We start from the raw sequence: 12,358 nt of genomic DNA on the forward strand, positions 1-12,358 counted from the left end.
CGCACCCCATGCATCTCCCCGTTTGTTGGCAGGTGGCCCAAGCTGCAGCCAAGGGCTCGCAGCCTCCCAGCAGGAGGCAGGGCACCGACTGCACCGAGCGCTACGCCTCCTCGTTTTGCAGCTTGGCCTCACGTCTGTCATCCATAAATGTCGTGCGCGCACGCACGCTCGCAAAACACTCCGGCTCCGAGCGGTCCTCGGGCTCCGCGCTTTCAAAAGAGCCGCGCGGGGGGCGGGCTGGCGGCAGGAAGCGGCGGGGCCGGCAGCTCCCGTGTGCAGTAGCGAATGGGGCTGAAAACGCATGGAGGATCCTTACTTGGAGACAAACCGATGAGAAGGACAAAGCGAGGGGATTCAGTACTTTTGCTTGTTGATCTGGCTGTTTACTAGGCGCTGAGTGTAGCCGGTATGAATGACTGGCAAAAGAAAAGCCCTCTAGAGTGGGAGACCTATGTGAAGAAAAGGGTGAAAGTTGCAGCAGATGAGAAAAATGAATACGAAGGATGGGTCTTAACGATTGATCCTGTTTCTGCCAGGTAAGTATCAGAACTTTCGTTTTCCTCAAGCTAAGAGAGAACAATTTTTTTTCAGGAAAATAAGATTCTAAGACTGAAGCAAGCTTACATGGAGCAAAACCTGCTTGTTGATGCTTTGTGTCCTGTGTGTTTAGTTGGCAGTACCTAAGAGAAAAAGGTGCTGTAGTTGATGAGACCCAAATCCACGTTAATCAGAGCACCTCTCCTGTGAAGACAGGCTGAAGGAGCTGGGCTTGTTCAGCCTGGAGGAGGCTCTGGGGAGAGCTCATTGCGGCCTTCCATTGCTTAGGGGAGCTTACAAGCAGGAGGGGGACTGGCTTTTTACTTGGTCTGATAGTGACAGGAGAAGGGGAAATGGCTTTAAACTAAAAGGGGGGAGATTTAGGTTAGATATCAAGGGGAAATTTTTCACTGAGAGGGCAGTGAAACCTTTGCAGTGCTGCCAAGAGGCTGTGGTGTTGCATCCCTGGAGGTGCTCAAGGCCAGGTTGGATGGAATGCTGAAAACTTGAACTGGTGAGGAGCAGCCCTGCCCAGGGCTTAGGTTGGAACTGGATGAGCTTTAAGGTCCTTTCCAACCTAAGCCATCCTATGATTCTATAATTAATCTCATTCAGTGGACTGATAAGTTTGGGGAATTAATAGTACCTGAATTCATGTTGCCTTTACGGTGGATCTGGCATTATTAGTGCTAACATGCTATTCTCTTGTTGAGAAGAGTGCCTTTAATAACATCAAGCCCTGCATCGTAAAGAGAGTAGGAACACAGGAACATTTTTATATGTGTTCGATGTTTAACCTCTTATCCTCTGTCCAGAGTTCTCCTGTCAGTGCCCTGCTTTCCCCTCTAGCAGATACCTGTGAGGTGATGCAGTGGCTGCAGGAGAGGAAGCAGGAAGTGGTAGCACAGGTCTCTAGCATCTCAAGTGAGCAGGAAAACAGGACTTGAAAGACAGCAGAGAACAGGCAGAAATTTTTCTCATTGATGTCAGAGGTTTTTCTTACCTTTTAATTGGAAGCTTTCTAATATAAGCTCAATATAGAGGCTAGAAACAAAAGCATCCAGCTCGTGATATATTTCAGAACAGTTGTTTCAGCTATGTAGTAGCTCTGGTGTGCTTATATTCTCGTGGAGATGCTTGCCTTTTTGATAGGAAAGGTCTGTTAAGCTGTGAATGACTTGAGGGATGCCTCAGGCAAAAATCAAGGCGTATTTCAGTGGACATATCACAGAAAGCCTTTCTCTCCACTAATGGTGGCAACAGCATATTAATAAATAGCTGGCTTAGAATTATGGAATTTCAATTTCCATGAAAGGAAGAAAATGGTTTCTGATTATTTTCTGTGATATGTGAGGAGATTGTAGAATAGGTTGTTTTCCTGCTTCTGTTTTAGGACTTCTGGAATATAAGTGCCCTCCGAAAAGAACAGGAAACAGTCTTAAACAGCTGCACCACGAGTCTGTCCATGCTGCAGTGTGTTCTTGCTGCAGAACTCAAGCTATAGTAGTTAAGAAGCTAGCAGTACTCATTAAAAGAGAAGAAATATATTACTATTTGATCAATAATTAAATATTAATCATTAATAGGTTCTGATGTTACACTGTGAGGTGCCACCATTGCACTATTAGCTTTCCAAGTGTTGACTGTATGAAGGTACTGTTTCTGAATTTTTGAAGACTTAAGGAAGGCTGGAATGCTGCCCATAAATGTCAGGTTCCCAGTCCAGATTCTGATACCCACCTCTGCTTTTTTTCCTTTTTTATTATAATGTGAGGCTTTGCTTGTTGGTACCTAGAGTAGTCTCAAATTCCAGGCCCCACAGTTGCATGATTTTAAGGAATAGCCTATTTTTAAGAAAGATGCTGGGTTGTCAGTGTTGCCTGAAAGCCTAGATTACACCAGGGCTTCCGAGCACTCATCTCCAAGACTCTTGGGCTGTGTTTCTTCGTCTTCAGTTAAGCACAGTCAATCATATGTTCTTCTTTCCCTGACAGTGTTGTCCTTGCAAACTTCCCGGAGAATGAACCAGTGTCCATTTTAGTTGTGCTAGGCCATGCTGTTCAGGAGGTCAACATAATGCAAGATGCGGACGATGAGATGAAGGCACGGCTTTCCCGCATATTTGAGCCTGAGGAAACTAAAGCTTACAGCCCGGAGGAGCTCCACAAGAGGAAGAACGACTTGAAGAAGTGGCTGGAAACAAACCACATCCCTGTAACAGAGCAAGGCGAATCAGGCAGAACGCTGTGTGTGGCAGGGGTGCTAACCATCGACCCACCCTACAGCCCAGAGGAGTGCAGCAGCTCCAACGAGATCATCCTGTCTCGGGTTCAAGGCTTGGTACAGAGCTACCTAGAAAAGCAGCAATGATGCCTGCCTAAAGCAGATGGGCCTGCACACCCCGCCTCACAGACTGCTCTGGGTGCCTGTACCTAAACTATCCAGAAGTGCTGGATATAGGTGCCTTTGTCTGATTTTTGTACTTTAAGAAGGGACTACAAGTGGTGTAAACAAAAAGCACAAAGCATGCACTGTTATGTTCAGTTAAAACAAACAGATAACACGTTAAACTGCTGTATCACTGTCATTTTTTTAAACAGCATTGTGAAAGATGACAGATCAGAAACATAAATGGTATTCCTCTGACTAACATTTACTTCATTATTTTTCTAATGGAGACATCTTTACACATTTAGTTGAACGGCTTCCATAGAGTATTTTTTCAGAAAGGACTCTGGCTTATCAAGCCAAAAGACTGTTTTGAGAAAGCTTTTTACTACAGCAGCCTTTGTTTTAACACATGGCCTTTAATGTAGGATAAGCTGTGTAAAATTACCAGGGAGAGGCAGCAGCAAGCAGCAGGTTTTACCAACGTTGTTCCCTATCTGCATTCATTAATTTGGAGCAGCAGCATTTGGCAGGACCTCATACCTTAGGATTCCTTGCAGCTCAAGAACTTGGTGTTTCCACTTTAGGCTTTAGCACTATTTTATGCCAACGCATGATGCAGCAATTGCTGTATGACTACTAAAGGAAAAAAATCAGCACGAACAAACACTTTTAAAAAGCCCAGATCCTCATTAACAAAAGGCTTTCCTTATTCTTCTTGCGGTTCGTTAAGAAGTACTTCAAGTCAGTGAGGTTCCTGCCGATCGCTCCAAAAAGGCAGCGCGGTCCGTACCCCCCGCCGTGAAGCTGCCGGCGCACTACCGTCCGCACACGCGGAACCCAGAACACCTCCCACTCCCCATCTCATGCCCTGAATGCCTGCCATATAGGTCCCGTCCTGCGCATGCGCAGTACTGCAACCGCAGCTCTCGCGAGATCTCCGCGACCGCTCGAACAGCGCGTTCCTCCCGCCCCGCGTTCTCTAGCGACCGGAGCCCCGCCCCGGCGTGCGGCCGTTGGGGTGCGGCGCGCAGGCGGTTCCCTCTTTCTCAGGGACGCGCGCGGGGCTTGGCCTGTAGCTGGGACGATGTCGCGCTACGGGCGTTATGGTAGGGCGGGCAGCGGCGAAGGACGCGAGGGGAAGGCTCGGCGCGGCGGAGGAGGGGAGCGAGCTGCTGCTGGCAGCGGGGATGGGCGGCGTGGGGAGCTTTGCCTCGGGCCAGGCCGAGTGGGGAGGCGGGCGCTGTCGGGTCGTCGGTTGTAAGAACGGTCGACGAGGAGGGGCGGGCGGGGAGCGGGCGCCGCCGGTCGGCTGGGGCCGCGGAGAGGCTCTCCAGAGGGAAGCGGGCTCTGAGGGTGACGGACGGGCGGGCGGCGCGGCGTTGAGGGGAACGCAACAAAATGGAGACGGCGTTAAAGATGGCGGCGCCTGCGGGCCGCGGGGGGAGGGGTGGCCGCGCCGCGTGCGCGTCTCGTGCCCTGCGCTGCGCCTGCGCGATGCCGCCCGCGGGCTCCTGTTGACATGGCCGCTTTCCCTGCAGAGACCAAGGTGTACGTGGGGAACCTGGGCACGGGCGCGGGCAAAGGCGAGCTGGAGAGAGCCTTCAGCTACTATGGGCCGCTGAGAACCGTGTGGATCGCCAGGAACCCGCCGGGGTTCGCCTTCGTGGAGTTTGAAGACCCGAGGGATGCTGAAGATGCTGTGCTCGGCCTCGATGGGAAGTACGTGTGTGCCGAGACCCCTTGGCTGTTCTGTCAGCAGCACCTGACCTCGTTGGCCTGTAGCTGACAGCAGTATCAGCTCCTGTGAAATGGGAGTCAGGCAGAAAAGCAGTGACTAACGAGAGCTGTGTCTTGCAGGATCATCTGTGGCTCCAGGGTTCGAGTGGAAGTGTCGACGGGCATGCCCCGTCGCTCCCGTTACGACAGGCCTCCTGCACGGCGCCCCTTTGACCCCAACGACAGATGCTATGAGTGTGGTGAGAAAGGCCACTATGCCTACGACTGCCATCGCTACAGCCGCCGGAGGAGGAGCAGGTACGGGTGGGATGGAGCGGCGGGGTTGCTTCGCCGGTTCACTTTGTGTAGCGCTTCTTAGCAAACAAAAAGCCAGTTTTAACTCTTAATGTTATAAGTCAACAGGTGTATATCACAATTTGTTGCTAATACATATCGAATGTTGCTATCTTAATAATCAACCTGGTCAAAACCTTTCAGGTTTCTTCGTTTGAGTCAGTCGCCTTGATTCAGAATGTCACGAGCCTTAAGATTTCATGCTGAGGCGCCTTGCAAATCCGACACTTAAGATCCTCCTAGACCTTGAGGTGATCAGCATAAGAGGCCAGATCCCCTCGAGCCATCTCCACCTAGCTCGACCTTATTCTTTAAGGGCAGAAAATTTGAGACGGTGACCGCCGTAACAGTAAATTTGGCTTTCAATTGGGGCCCCCCCCTCCGGTTTAGAAAGAGGAACACCAGATTGACCACATTCCCAGCTAGAAAAATCTTCTTGCGTCAATCAAGCCTCACCCTGGCTCATTGGGCTGTCAGTTTGATCGTCGTTAGATTGAAGAGAACACCTAGATGCAGCGATCGGCTATAGATACTTCTAGATCGTCTAGATCTGCTAGACCTTGGGCCAAAGAGGGTCGACCTGCAAACTTGCAAGGTTTATTTTAAATACGCATTACAGTATTTTTTTATTCTAATGTAATTCTGCAATGTAATTCAGCTTTTTAACATTTTTCTAGGTAGTAAAAATGCTCAAGACAAGTAGGCCCAGGCATTTTTTCCAACTGACAGATGCTAGTGGTGTGGTTTTGTTTTTGTTTTGTTTTCTTTGTTTTGTTTATTTTTTTCTTCTTAGTTGTCTGAAAATTTTGACTTCAGCAGGGCCTCACGAGCACTGTTGGCTGAGGCTGTTTCCTGATACGTGTTTTCTCTAACCTAAAACCAGGTCCCGGTCTCGATCCCGCTCCAGGTCCCGAGGAAGAAGGTATTCTCGCTCACGCAGTCGAAGCCGTGGTAGGAGGTAAGATTTCAAGTGCAGCAGCCTTGCTGTTTATTTTACTGTTTTTACTTTTCCCTTCATTTTGGAAAGGATACTCCTTTGCATCCTTTGTGAAAAATACCTTTTGATAGCTTGTGTTTTGTTTTTTTGTAGGTCAAGGTCAGCTTCCTACCGCAGGTCCAGGTCAATCTCTCCTCGTAGGTATAGATCATTTTCACCTCGCAGATCACGGTCTGGCTCTTTAAGGAGATCAAGGTATGTGATTCTGTGAGCTCACAATACTGCTGAAAGAGTGCTTAAAGAAATATAACGGCTGGAATTAGTGCTTACATTTTTTGCAGTCTGTAATGCTGATAGCTTCATGGAGTGAAATCCCAGAGTTCATCTGAACATTTACTTTGAAGTTAAAAACCTGTACGTGTAAATTCAAAACTGCTGTTTCTGATGTTTTTCACACTGCATTGAAATTAAGGTTGTGATTTTGATCTCTGGCTAAGGATTTCTACTTTGTCTTAAGTGATACAGAGAGTAATGATGTCTAATTAACCATGGCAGCAGGATTTCGTACATGGGTGATATTTCTGGCAGAATCTACTGTTGCTTTCTAGTAATACTGTCAGTTTTGAACCATAGAACGGCCTGGCTCAAAAAGGATCACAATGATAATCTAGTTTCAACTCCCCCGATGTGTGCAGGGTCACCAGCCACTAGACCAGGCTGTCCAGAGCCACATCCAGCCTGGCCTTGAATGCCTCCAGGAATGGGGCATTCACTATTCTTCCGTGGGCATCCATTGTTTTTCCATTTTTGGTCTTGTCTATACTAAGGAGATACGTTAGCTTATTTGAGTCCCTGTATTTTTTGGAGCTGACAATGAGTAACTTGAAGAAGTAACTTGAGTAACTTCAGCTATTTGTGTTACGCTGATGACTTCAGAGAACTGTGCTGAAGGATCTCAGCTGCATGAGTCACACACCAGAGCTGATCTTTCACTGCTTTTTTTTAGATCTAGGTCCAGATCACGCTCAAGGTCTCGGTCTGTTGTATGGCCTCGAAGCAGGTAAAGTGCTTGTTCTAATTTCTTCTGACTGAAATCAGTTGAAGAGTTCTCTCCCTCTATCCCTTTATTTTTTCTTTTTGTCCCGTGGAAGGGATTAGAAGGTTGTGTAACATAGCAGTGTTTGCACTTCTCATACACCTTTGTAGAGACCATATCATTGATTTGTGTCTCGTAATTCATGAGTTTGCTTTATTCTATGGCTGCATGTATATATGCTTATAGCCAAAAGTAAAATATATTTGTCATTTATGTTCTATGGGGAGAAGTTTAGAAAGCTGTTTGTTGGTTATGCTTGAACTTGTATCTTGCAGGAGACGTTGCATAGTTTTTTTCTTGTTGTATTTTTTAAGTCCCAAATGCTGAATATAAGCAGTGAGAGGATTCATACTATGAACTCAGCTCTTGCTTACCAATTATCATTACTGTAGAATGGGTGAAGAGGCAAGACAGGCTTCATTAGGGGACTGGCTGCATGCTGACTTTTCAAGGGATGGTGGTGGTTGCTTACTCCTACAGCTATCCTGACCCAGCACTGCTACATGCTAGTGATGCAGGAGATTTCCAGCCAGGTGCAGCTTGCAGGCTGCAGTAAATAGGGATGCTGCTGTGTTGCTTGGTAACTTCTGCCTCTAGAGTGGTCCAGTTCTTGCACAGGAGATGCTTGACACTTTCTGAAATGCTGATTTCATATACCTGCAATTGCAGTGGTGAACAGTGGTGTAGTTACAGACTAGAAATATAGAAACATTACGGAAAGGGTAAATTGTCCTACTTGTAGAGCCTCTGATTGGCACTCCTCATGTTGATGTGCCTCTTGCAATGAGGTTTTGCCAATGTTTGTAGTAAGATAATGACGCTCTTGTGTTATTGGCCAAAGGAAGTTGTGCTCATGCTACAAAATACACGTTCTGGGTAGATGTGAAGAACTGTTCTGTGGACCTTGGAGGCAGTAAGAAATCTGCTGGTTACAGTGTTAGCTACTGATACAGATGTAGCTCAGTGTAACGACCAGGAAGGTTTAAAAGCAATAGCACTGAACCATTTAACTTGGCTAACAGTATCTGCGCAGTATTTCTGTAAAATAATAGGCAAATAAAAGCAACTATAAACAGTTGCAGGCAAAAACCAAGGAAGAGTCAGAATTCAGCAGTGGGATATTATAGAATATCAGAAAGCTTCACATTCCAGTCTTCAAAAAGAAACAGCCAAAAGAGCATTGTAATGCTATAATATGATGGAAAGTACAGCAATAATAGCTGAGTGGCACAATCCAAAGCTGGAGCAAAAAAAAGCCTAAATACAGCAGCTGAAATGAAATGAAGGAAAAAAATCGACTTACCTTTGGAATGTCTCTGGCAGGTAGGGATCTCCAGTGAGATCCCCTCACCTTCACTGCCAGCCCTTAAATGAGGTCTGGGAAGGGCTGGATCCTGGCTCCTCCCTTTTCAGTCAGTCAGGTACATTGCATGCACCTGAGCTCCCCTGGGTTGGCCCTGCCTTCCCACCAGGTGCTCAGTCACTGCTTCAAGCTGTGACAGCATTTCTGCTACATGTATGAAAATTATATCCTAAATAACACAGCAAACACTTGAGTATCTACATTAACATGCAAAATGCATGAGAAAAGTTTGAGTTAGATTTCAAGCCATAAGATGACCCAAGAATAATTTACAAATGATGAAGTCCTTATAGCAATGTATGTAACACAACTAAAATACTATTTTAATTGAGATAGCAAATGAAAACTGTTTAATTTACTTGAATGAAAGTGGCATTGAGAACTGAAGAATGCATCAGCTCTTACATGGCTGAATGATGTTTAATTAAAATCTTGTCTTAAATGACACTTGTAAGTATTCTTCTATTTGTGAAAAGGACAGGGGGGTGGGTGAGGTTTCTATTTTGTAAAAGTAGTAGCCAAAGCTTTGCTGGGAGCTTCTTGGGTGTGTTCTGTTGCTTCCTGACAAGCGGAGTCTCTGCAGTAAGAGCTGAAGGATTCTTCAGCAATGTCATGAAGAAGGGCCGCCAGCCCAGAGTGGAGCGTTCCTCTCTGGTTTGTGGTGCTATGTAGTGTGAAATTGCTGTTGCTGGTTAAGCTAACCTTCATTGTATGTGCATGCCACTGGCTGCTTTGCTGAGCTTTATTTTTCTCCTATTGTAGGTCTGGGTCCCATGGTAGATCTAAATCTGGCTTACCTGCTAAAAGGTGAGCGTATAAACATAACTAGCACTCAGTAATTTTTTTTGGTCATGATTCCGAATCTTTTTGGACCAGTATCTCAGTTGCATGTAGAAGAGCCTCTTTAATGACTGTTTTTTAATCATATTTTAAAGATTTTTTTAAAATTACTTTTATTTTCTATAATGATTTTCGTGGGTTGGTCCACAATTCTTCCGGAAGGATTGTTGGTACCTAGCAAGCTCTTGTCTAACCCATGACTATGATGGTAGAGTATTTTGGCAGGATTTGGGGCACATCTTGTCCCCCCTCTTTTCTCAGTCCTGTCTTTTCTTCACTTGTTTCACTACCTGTTGTCACTTTATAGCTGCTTCAAAGCTATGGCAACTTTCTACTGAGAGCTTCAGCTTTCAGCAGTTTTCTCTCTCAACTGCAGCTTCTTGCTTAAAGTAAGCCTCTAAATTGGGCGTACTTGCTATCAACAGTGTTAAGGGTGCTATCTCTATTGTACACAAAGAATATCAGAGTTCTTACTGCTCTAAATTGGTCAGAAGTGTTGAGTGCATGGAAGTTACTATGTGAAGCATTACATTGCTTTTTCTTTCTTTTACAGTCGCTCAAAGTCAAGATCACCATCTCCAAAGAGAAGGTAAGAATAAAAAGTAGAGTACCCCCATCTGATTATATTGAACAAATTAATGTCTGTAGAGGTTGCTATAAAGATTAACTTCTGCAAAAATAAAATCATGAACATTCCTCATGAAGTATAAAATTTGAATTTGCATGGATGTTTTCTTCTATGAGTCACAAGTTTTTAACAATGCTGTTTCTAGAAAAGAACTCTAGTGTAGGTATCCTGTGTCCACTTACTGTTAGTTGGAATCCTCTAAGGTAACCTACTTCAGTGAAACTTGGAAAGGACAATAGAAAAGGCAGGAAAATGTAGCAAGTAACAGAGGAAACAAAATGGCTCTGAGCACAGCTGGAAAGGAGGCGATGAAAGGAGGCGATGAAAGGAGGCGATGTAGTATGAAGGAAACCACCAGTATTTGGCAGGATTCAATTCTTCTTGGTGAATCTTCACAGTTGGCTCTTAACTCAGGTGCACAGCTGCATGCTGAAGTAAGAAAGAATTCCTCTGCATAACCAGAGATGAAGATAGTGGACTTTCAGTAGCCTGACCTACAGCCTCATGGCTAGTTCCAAACTGGAGATGTGTAGATTATCACCTTAGCAGATGAGAATCCATCTGTGCATGGCTGGAGCCTCACAGGTGCTCTTCTTGAGCATGTTCCTTGTCTTACCCTAGGTAGCATAGCTGGCTCTCATTTTCACTGGCCCTTTCATGTTTCAAGTTGCAATTTAGGTGATGTAAAACTTAACATTTCTAACGCCCCTGAGCTGCAAATGAAAACTCTGAATAGAGGCAATCTGGGGGAGTTGTTCCCAAACAAAGGAAACCTGGGGCAGCATGCATGTTTTCAGCTGCTTTGGCTCTAAGAGTTGTCCTTACTCCTTTTTGTTTCTCTTTCAGTCATTCACCATCAGGAAGCCCTTGAAGGAGGAATGCATGTCCTGAAAAAATGGATTCAAGTTAAAAGGTTAAAGTTTAAGAAGAAGATTTATTTTGTTTACATTATTATAAGGGATTTTGTGGTGTCTTTATAAACGCAAGGGCTTAGTCCTAGAAGGTTGTTTCTATTGCCTAACAACAGGCATGAATTTGGATCTTTTAAAAGTAGACTAATGCAAAACTCCTTTGTTGTGTTAATGTTCAGTGATCTGGAAATATAGGGCTTTTTGTATTTGGTGCATTGGAATAAACAGTGCATTTCTAACTAAGAGATACTTTGCTCTAACCCTGCTGTTCATTACTCGTTGAGCTGACTCCCAGGAGGCTGTTAGGCACCGTGAGCTGAGCATGGAAATACAAGGAATATGAAACTTCTGGTTTTTCTTTCCTCGTGATTAAAGGACCAACGAACTCAAGGTACTTGGAATAATTTTGGGATGTAAACAATTGAAGTAACTGACTTTAGAATTCTCATTTTGTATTCCAGTTGTCCAAACAGTTAAAAGCACTACAATTTTGGAGGGAAGGATTGATGTTTATGATAAGGTGGAAGAGCCAGTGCTGAAAAAAATGCATTTGGGTAGGAGGAAAAAAAGCTTTTCTTACAGACATCTTTGCTCCTCTGCCAAGAGTTGGTTGAGAGGCAGCTCCCAGGAAGGAGGTCAGTGATAGAACAGAAGTGTTCCATCTGAAACTGGGAGCACTGCTGGAAGGGGTGAGATGTGCTTCCCAGTCACTTAATACTAGCACTGCTCTTTGTTCAGAGTCAGTCACTTGGATTTCATATGGTCATGTCCTGTTACATACTGACTCCAGAGAAAACTCAGATGCAGCTCAGTAGTAGTGTGGAGAGTTTGTCCTGTGCTTTGGGGGGTACAGGGCAGCTGGACTCTGGCTTTTTCTCCTCCAATCACCTGACGCATTAGAATGGCTTTCCAGCCCTTAGAGTGCTGTAGCTGGAAAAAAGTGGCACTGTGGAAATAGAGATGTTGCACAGAGGGGCAACGGTTACCCACATAAAAGCCTACCTGAGATGCATGTAATGGTGTTTAAAGGTATTGCACTGTGTATGAATGCCCTAGATCTCTGTAAAAGTTAAAAAAAAAAAAAAAAAAAAAACAACAACAAAACTCATAAACTGAGATTATACTTTAACAAAAGAAGTCACAGTTATACTGCATAAAGGCTTTATCACATCCACACATCAGCCCAATGCAGCCACCTTCTGCTAAAGGAAGTAATAAGAAGTGCTCCAGTTGATAAAACAGATTAGTGCCTCTGGGGAGCTGGCAGTCTGTGAGAAGGGGGGGAGGGCACTACCACATCAAACCCCTCCTGAAGTAAGGTGGCACAGCAGCCCAGGAGGTGTTTTAGAGGAATGATGAAGGAAACAAGGACATTACCTGCTGTTAGCTCCTGACTGCATGGATGTGCGTTATTCCTGCCCGTGGCTTCCTTTTTTCTTCTACCACCACACAAGGCACTAGGATGTTCCATGATTCCATGAGTGCTCGCTATTCAGAAGTTGAATGCTTCTAAATATAGCCTGTAGCAGCCCCTGCTGCCCTTGTCCCCTCACCTTTGCTTCAAAATTTAGCATGAGAGGGAGAG

The 12,358-nt window shown here is 45.2% G+C and overlaps 2 protein-coding genes across 3 annotated transcripts; both read left to right on the forward strand.

Moving 5' to 3' along the window:
* The first annotated feature begins 201 nt into the window (after positions 1-201).
* GEMIN6 (gem nuclear organelle associated protein 6) lies at positions 202-3,187 on the forward strand. Its single transcript, XM_003203783.5, has 2 exons — positions 202-536; positions 2,532-3,187. The coding sequence occupies exons 1-2, from the start codon at positions 409-411 to the stop codon at positions 2,905-2,907; spliced, it is 504 nt and encodes a 167-aa protein (XP_003203831.2). The 5' UTR covers positions 202-408; the 3' UTR covers positions 2,908-3,187.
* Positions 3,188-3,873: 686 nt separating this feature from the next.
* Positions 3,874-11,016, forward strand: LOC100542161 (serine/arginine-rich splicing factor 7-like). 2 transcript variants are annotated; one of them, XM_085219105.1, is made up of 9 exons: positions 3,874-4,034; positions 4,467-4,647; positions 4,786-4,962; positions 5,882-5,956; positions 6,089-6,190; positions 6,942-6,995; positions 9,157-9,201; positions 9,788-9,823; positions 10,709-11,016. In XM_085219105.1, exons 1-9 carry the CDS (start codon positions 4,013-4,015, stop codon positions 10,731-10,733), a joined length of 717 nt encoding a protein of 238 aa, XP_085075231.1. In that variant the 5' UTR covers positions 3,874-4,012; the 3' UTR covers positions 10,734-11,016. The 2 variants fall into 2 exon arrangements, with proteins under 2 accessions (XP_085075231.1, XP_085075232.1); XM_085219106.1 differs by lacking the exon at positions 9,157-9,201.
* The last annotated feature ends 1,342 nt before the right edge of the window (positions 11,017-12,358 follow it).

Source organism: Meleagris gallopavo, chromosome 2 (genome assembly GCF_905368555.1).
Source record: "Meleagris gallopavo chromosome 2, MGAL_WU_HG_1.1, whole genome shotgun sequence".
NCBI lineage: Eukaryota > Metazoa > Chordata > Aves > Galliformes > Phasianidae > Meleagris > Meleagris gallopavo.

Excerpts from the sequence above, each read along its gene's own strand:
- GEMIN6 (XM_003203783.5), top strand. The coding sequence starts at position 409 with ATGAATGACTGGCAAAAGAAAAGCCCTCTAGAGTGGGAGACCTATGTG. Across the intron at positions 537-2,531 it reads ATTGATCCTGTTTCTGCCAG|TGTTGTCCTTGCAAACTTCC; the intron begins GTAAGTATCAGA and ends TTTCCCTGACAG.
- LOC100542161 (XM_085219105.1), top strand. The coding sequence starts at position 4,013 with ATGTCGCGCTACGGGCGTTATG. Across the intron at positions 6,191-6,941 it reads GGCTCTTTAAGGAGATCAAG|ATCTAGGTCCAGATCACGCT; the intron begins GTATGTGATTCT and ends GCTTTTTTTTAG. Across the intron at positions 6,996-9,156 it reads GTTGTATGGCCTCGAAGCAG|GTCTGGGTCCCATGGTAGAT; the intron begins GTAAAGTGCTTG and ends CTCCTATTGTAG.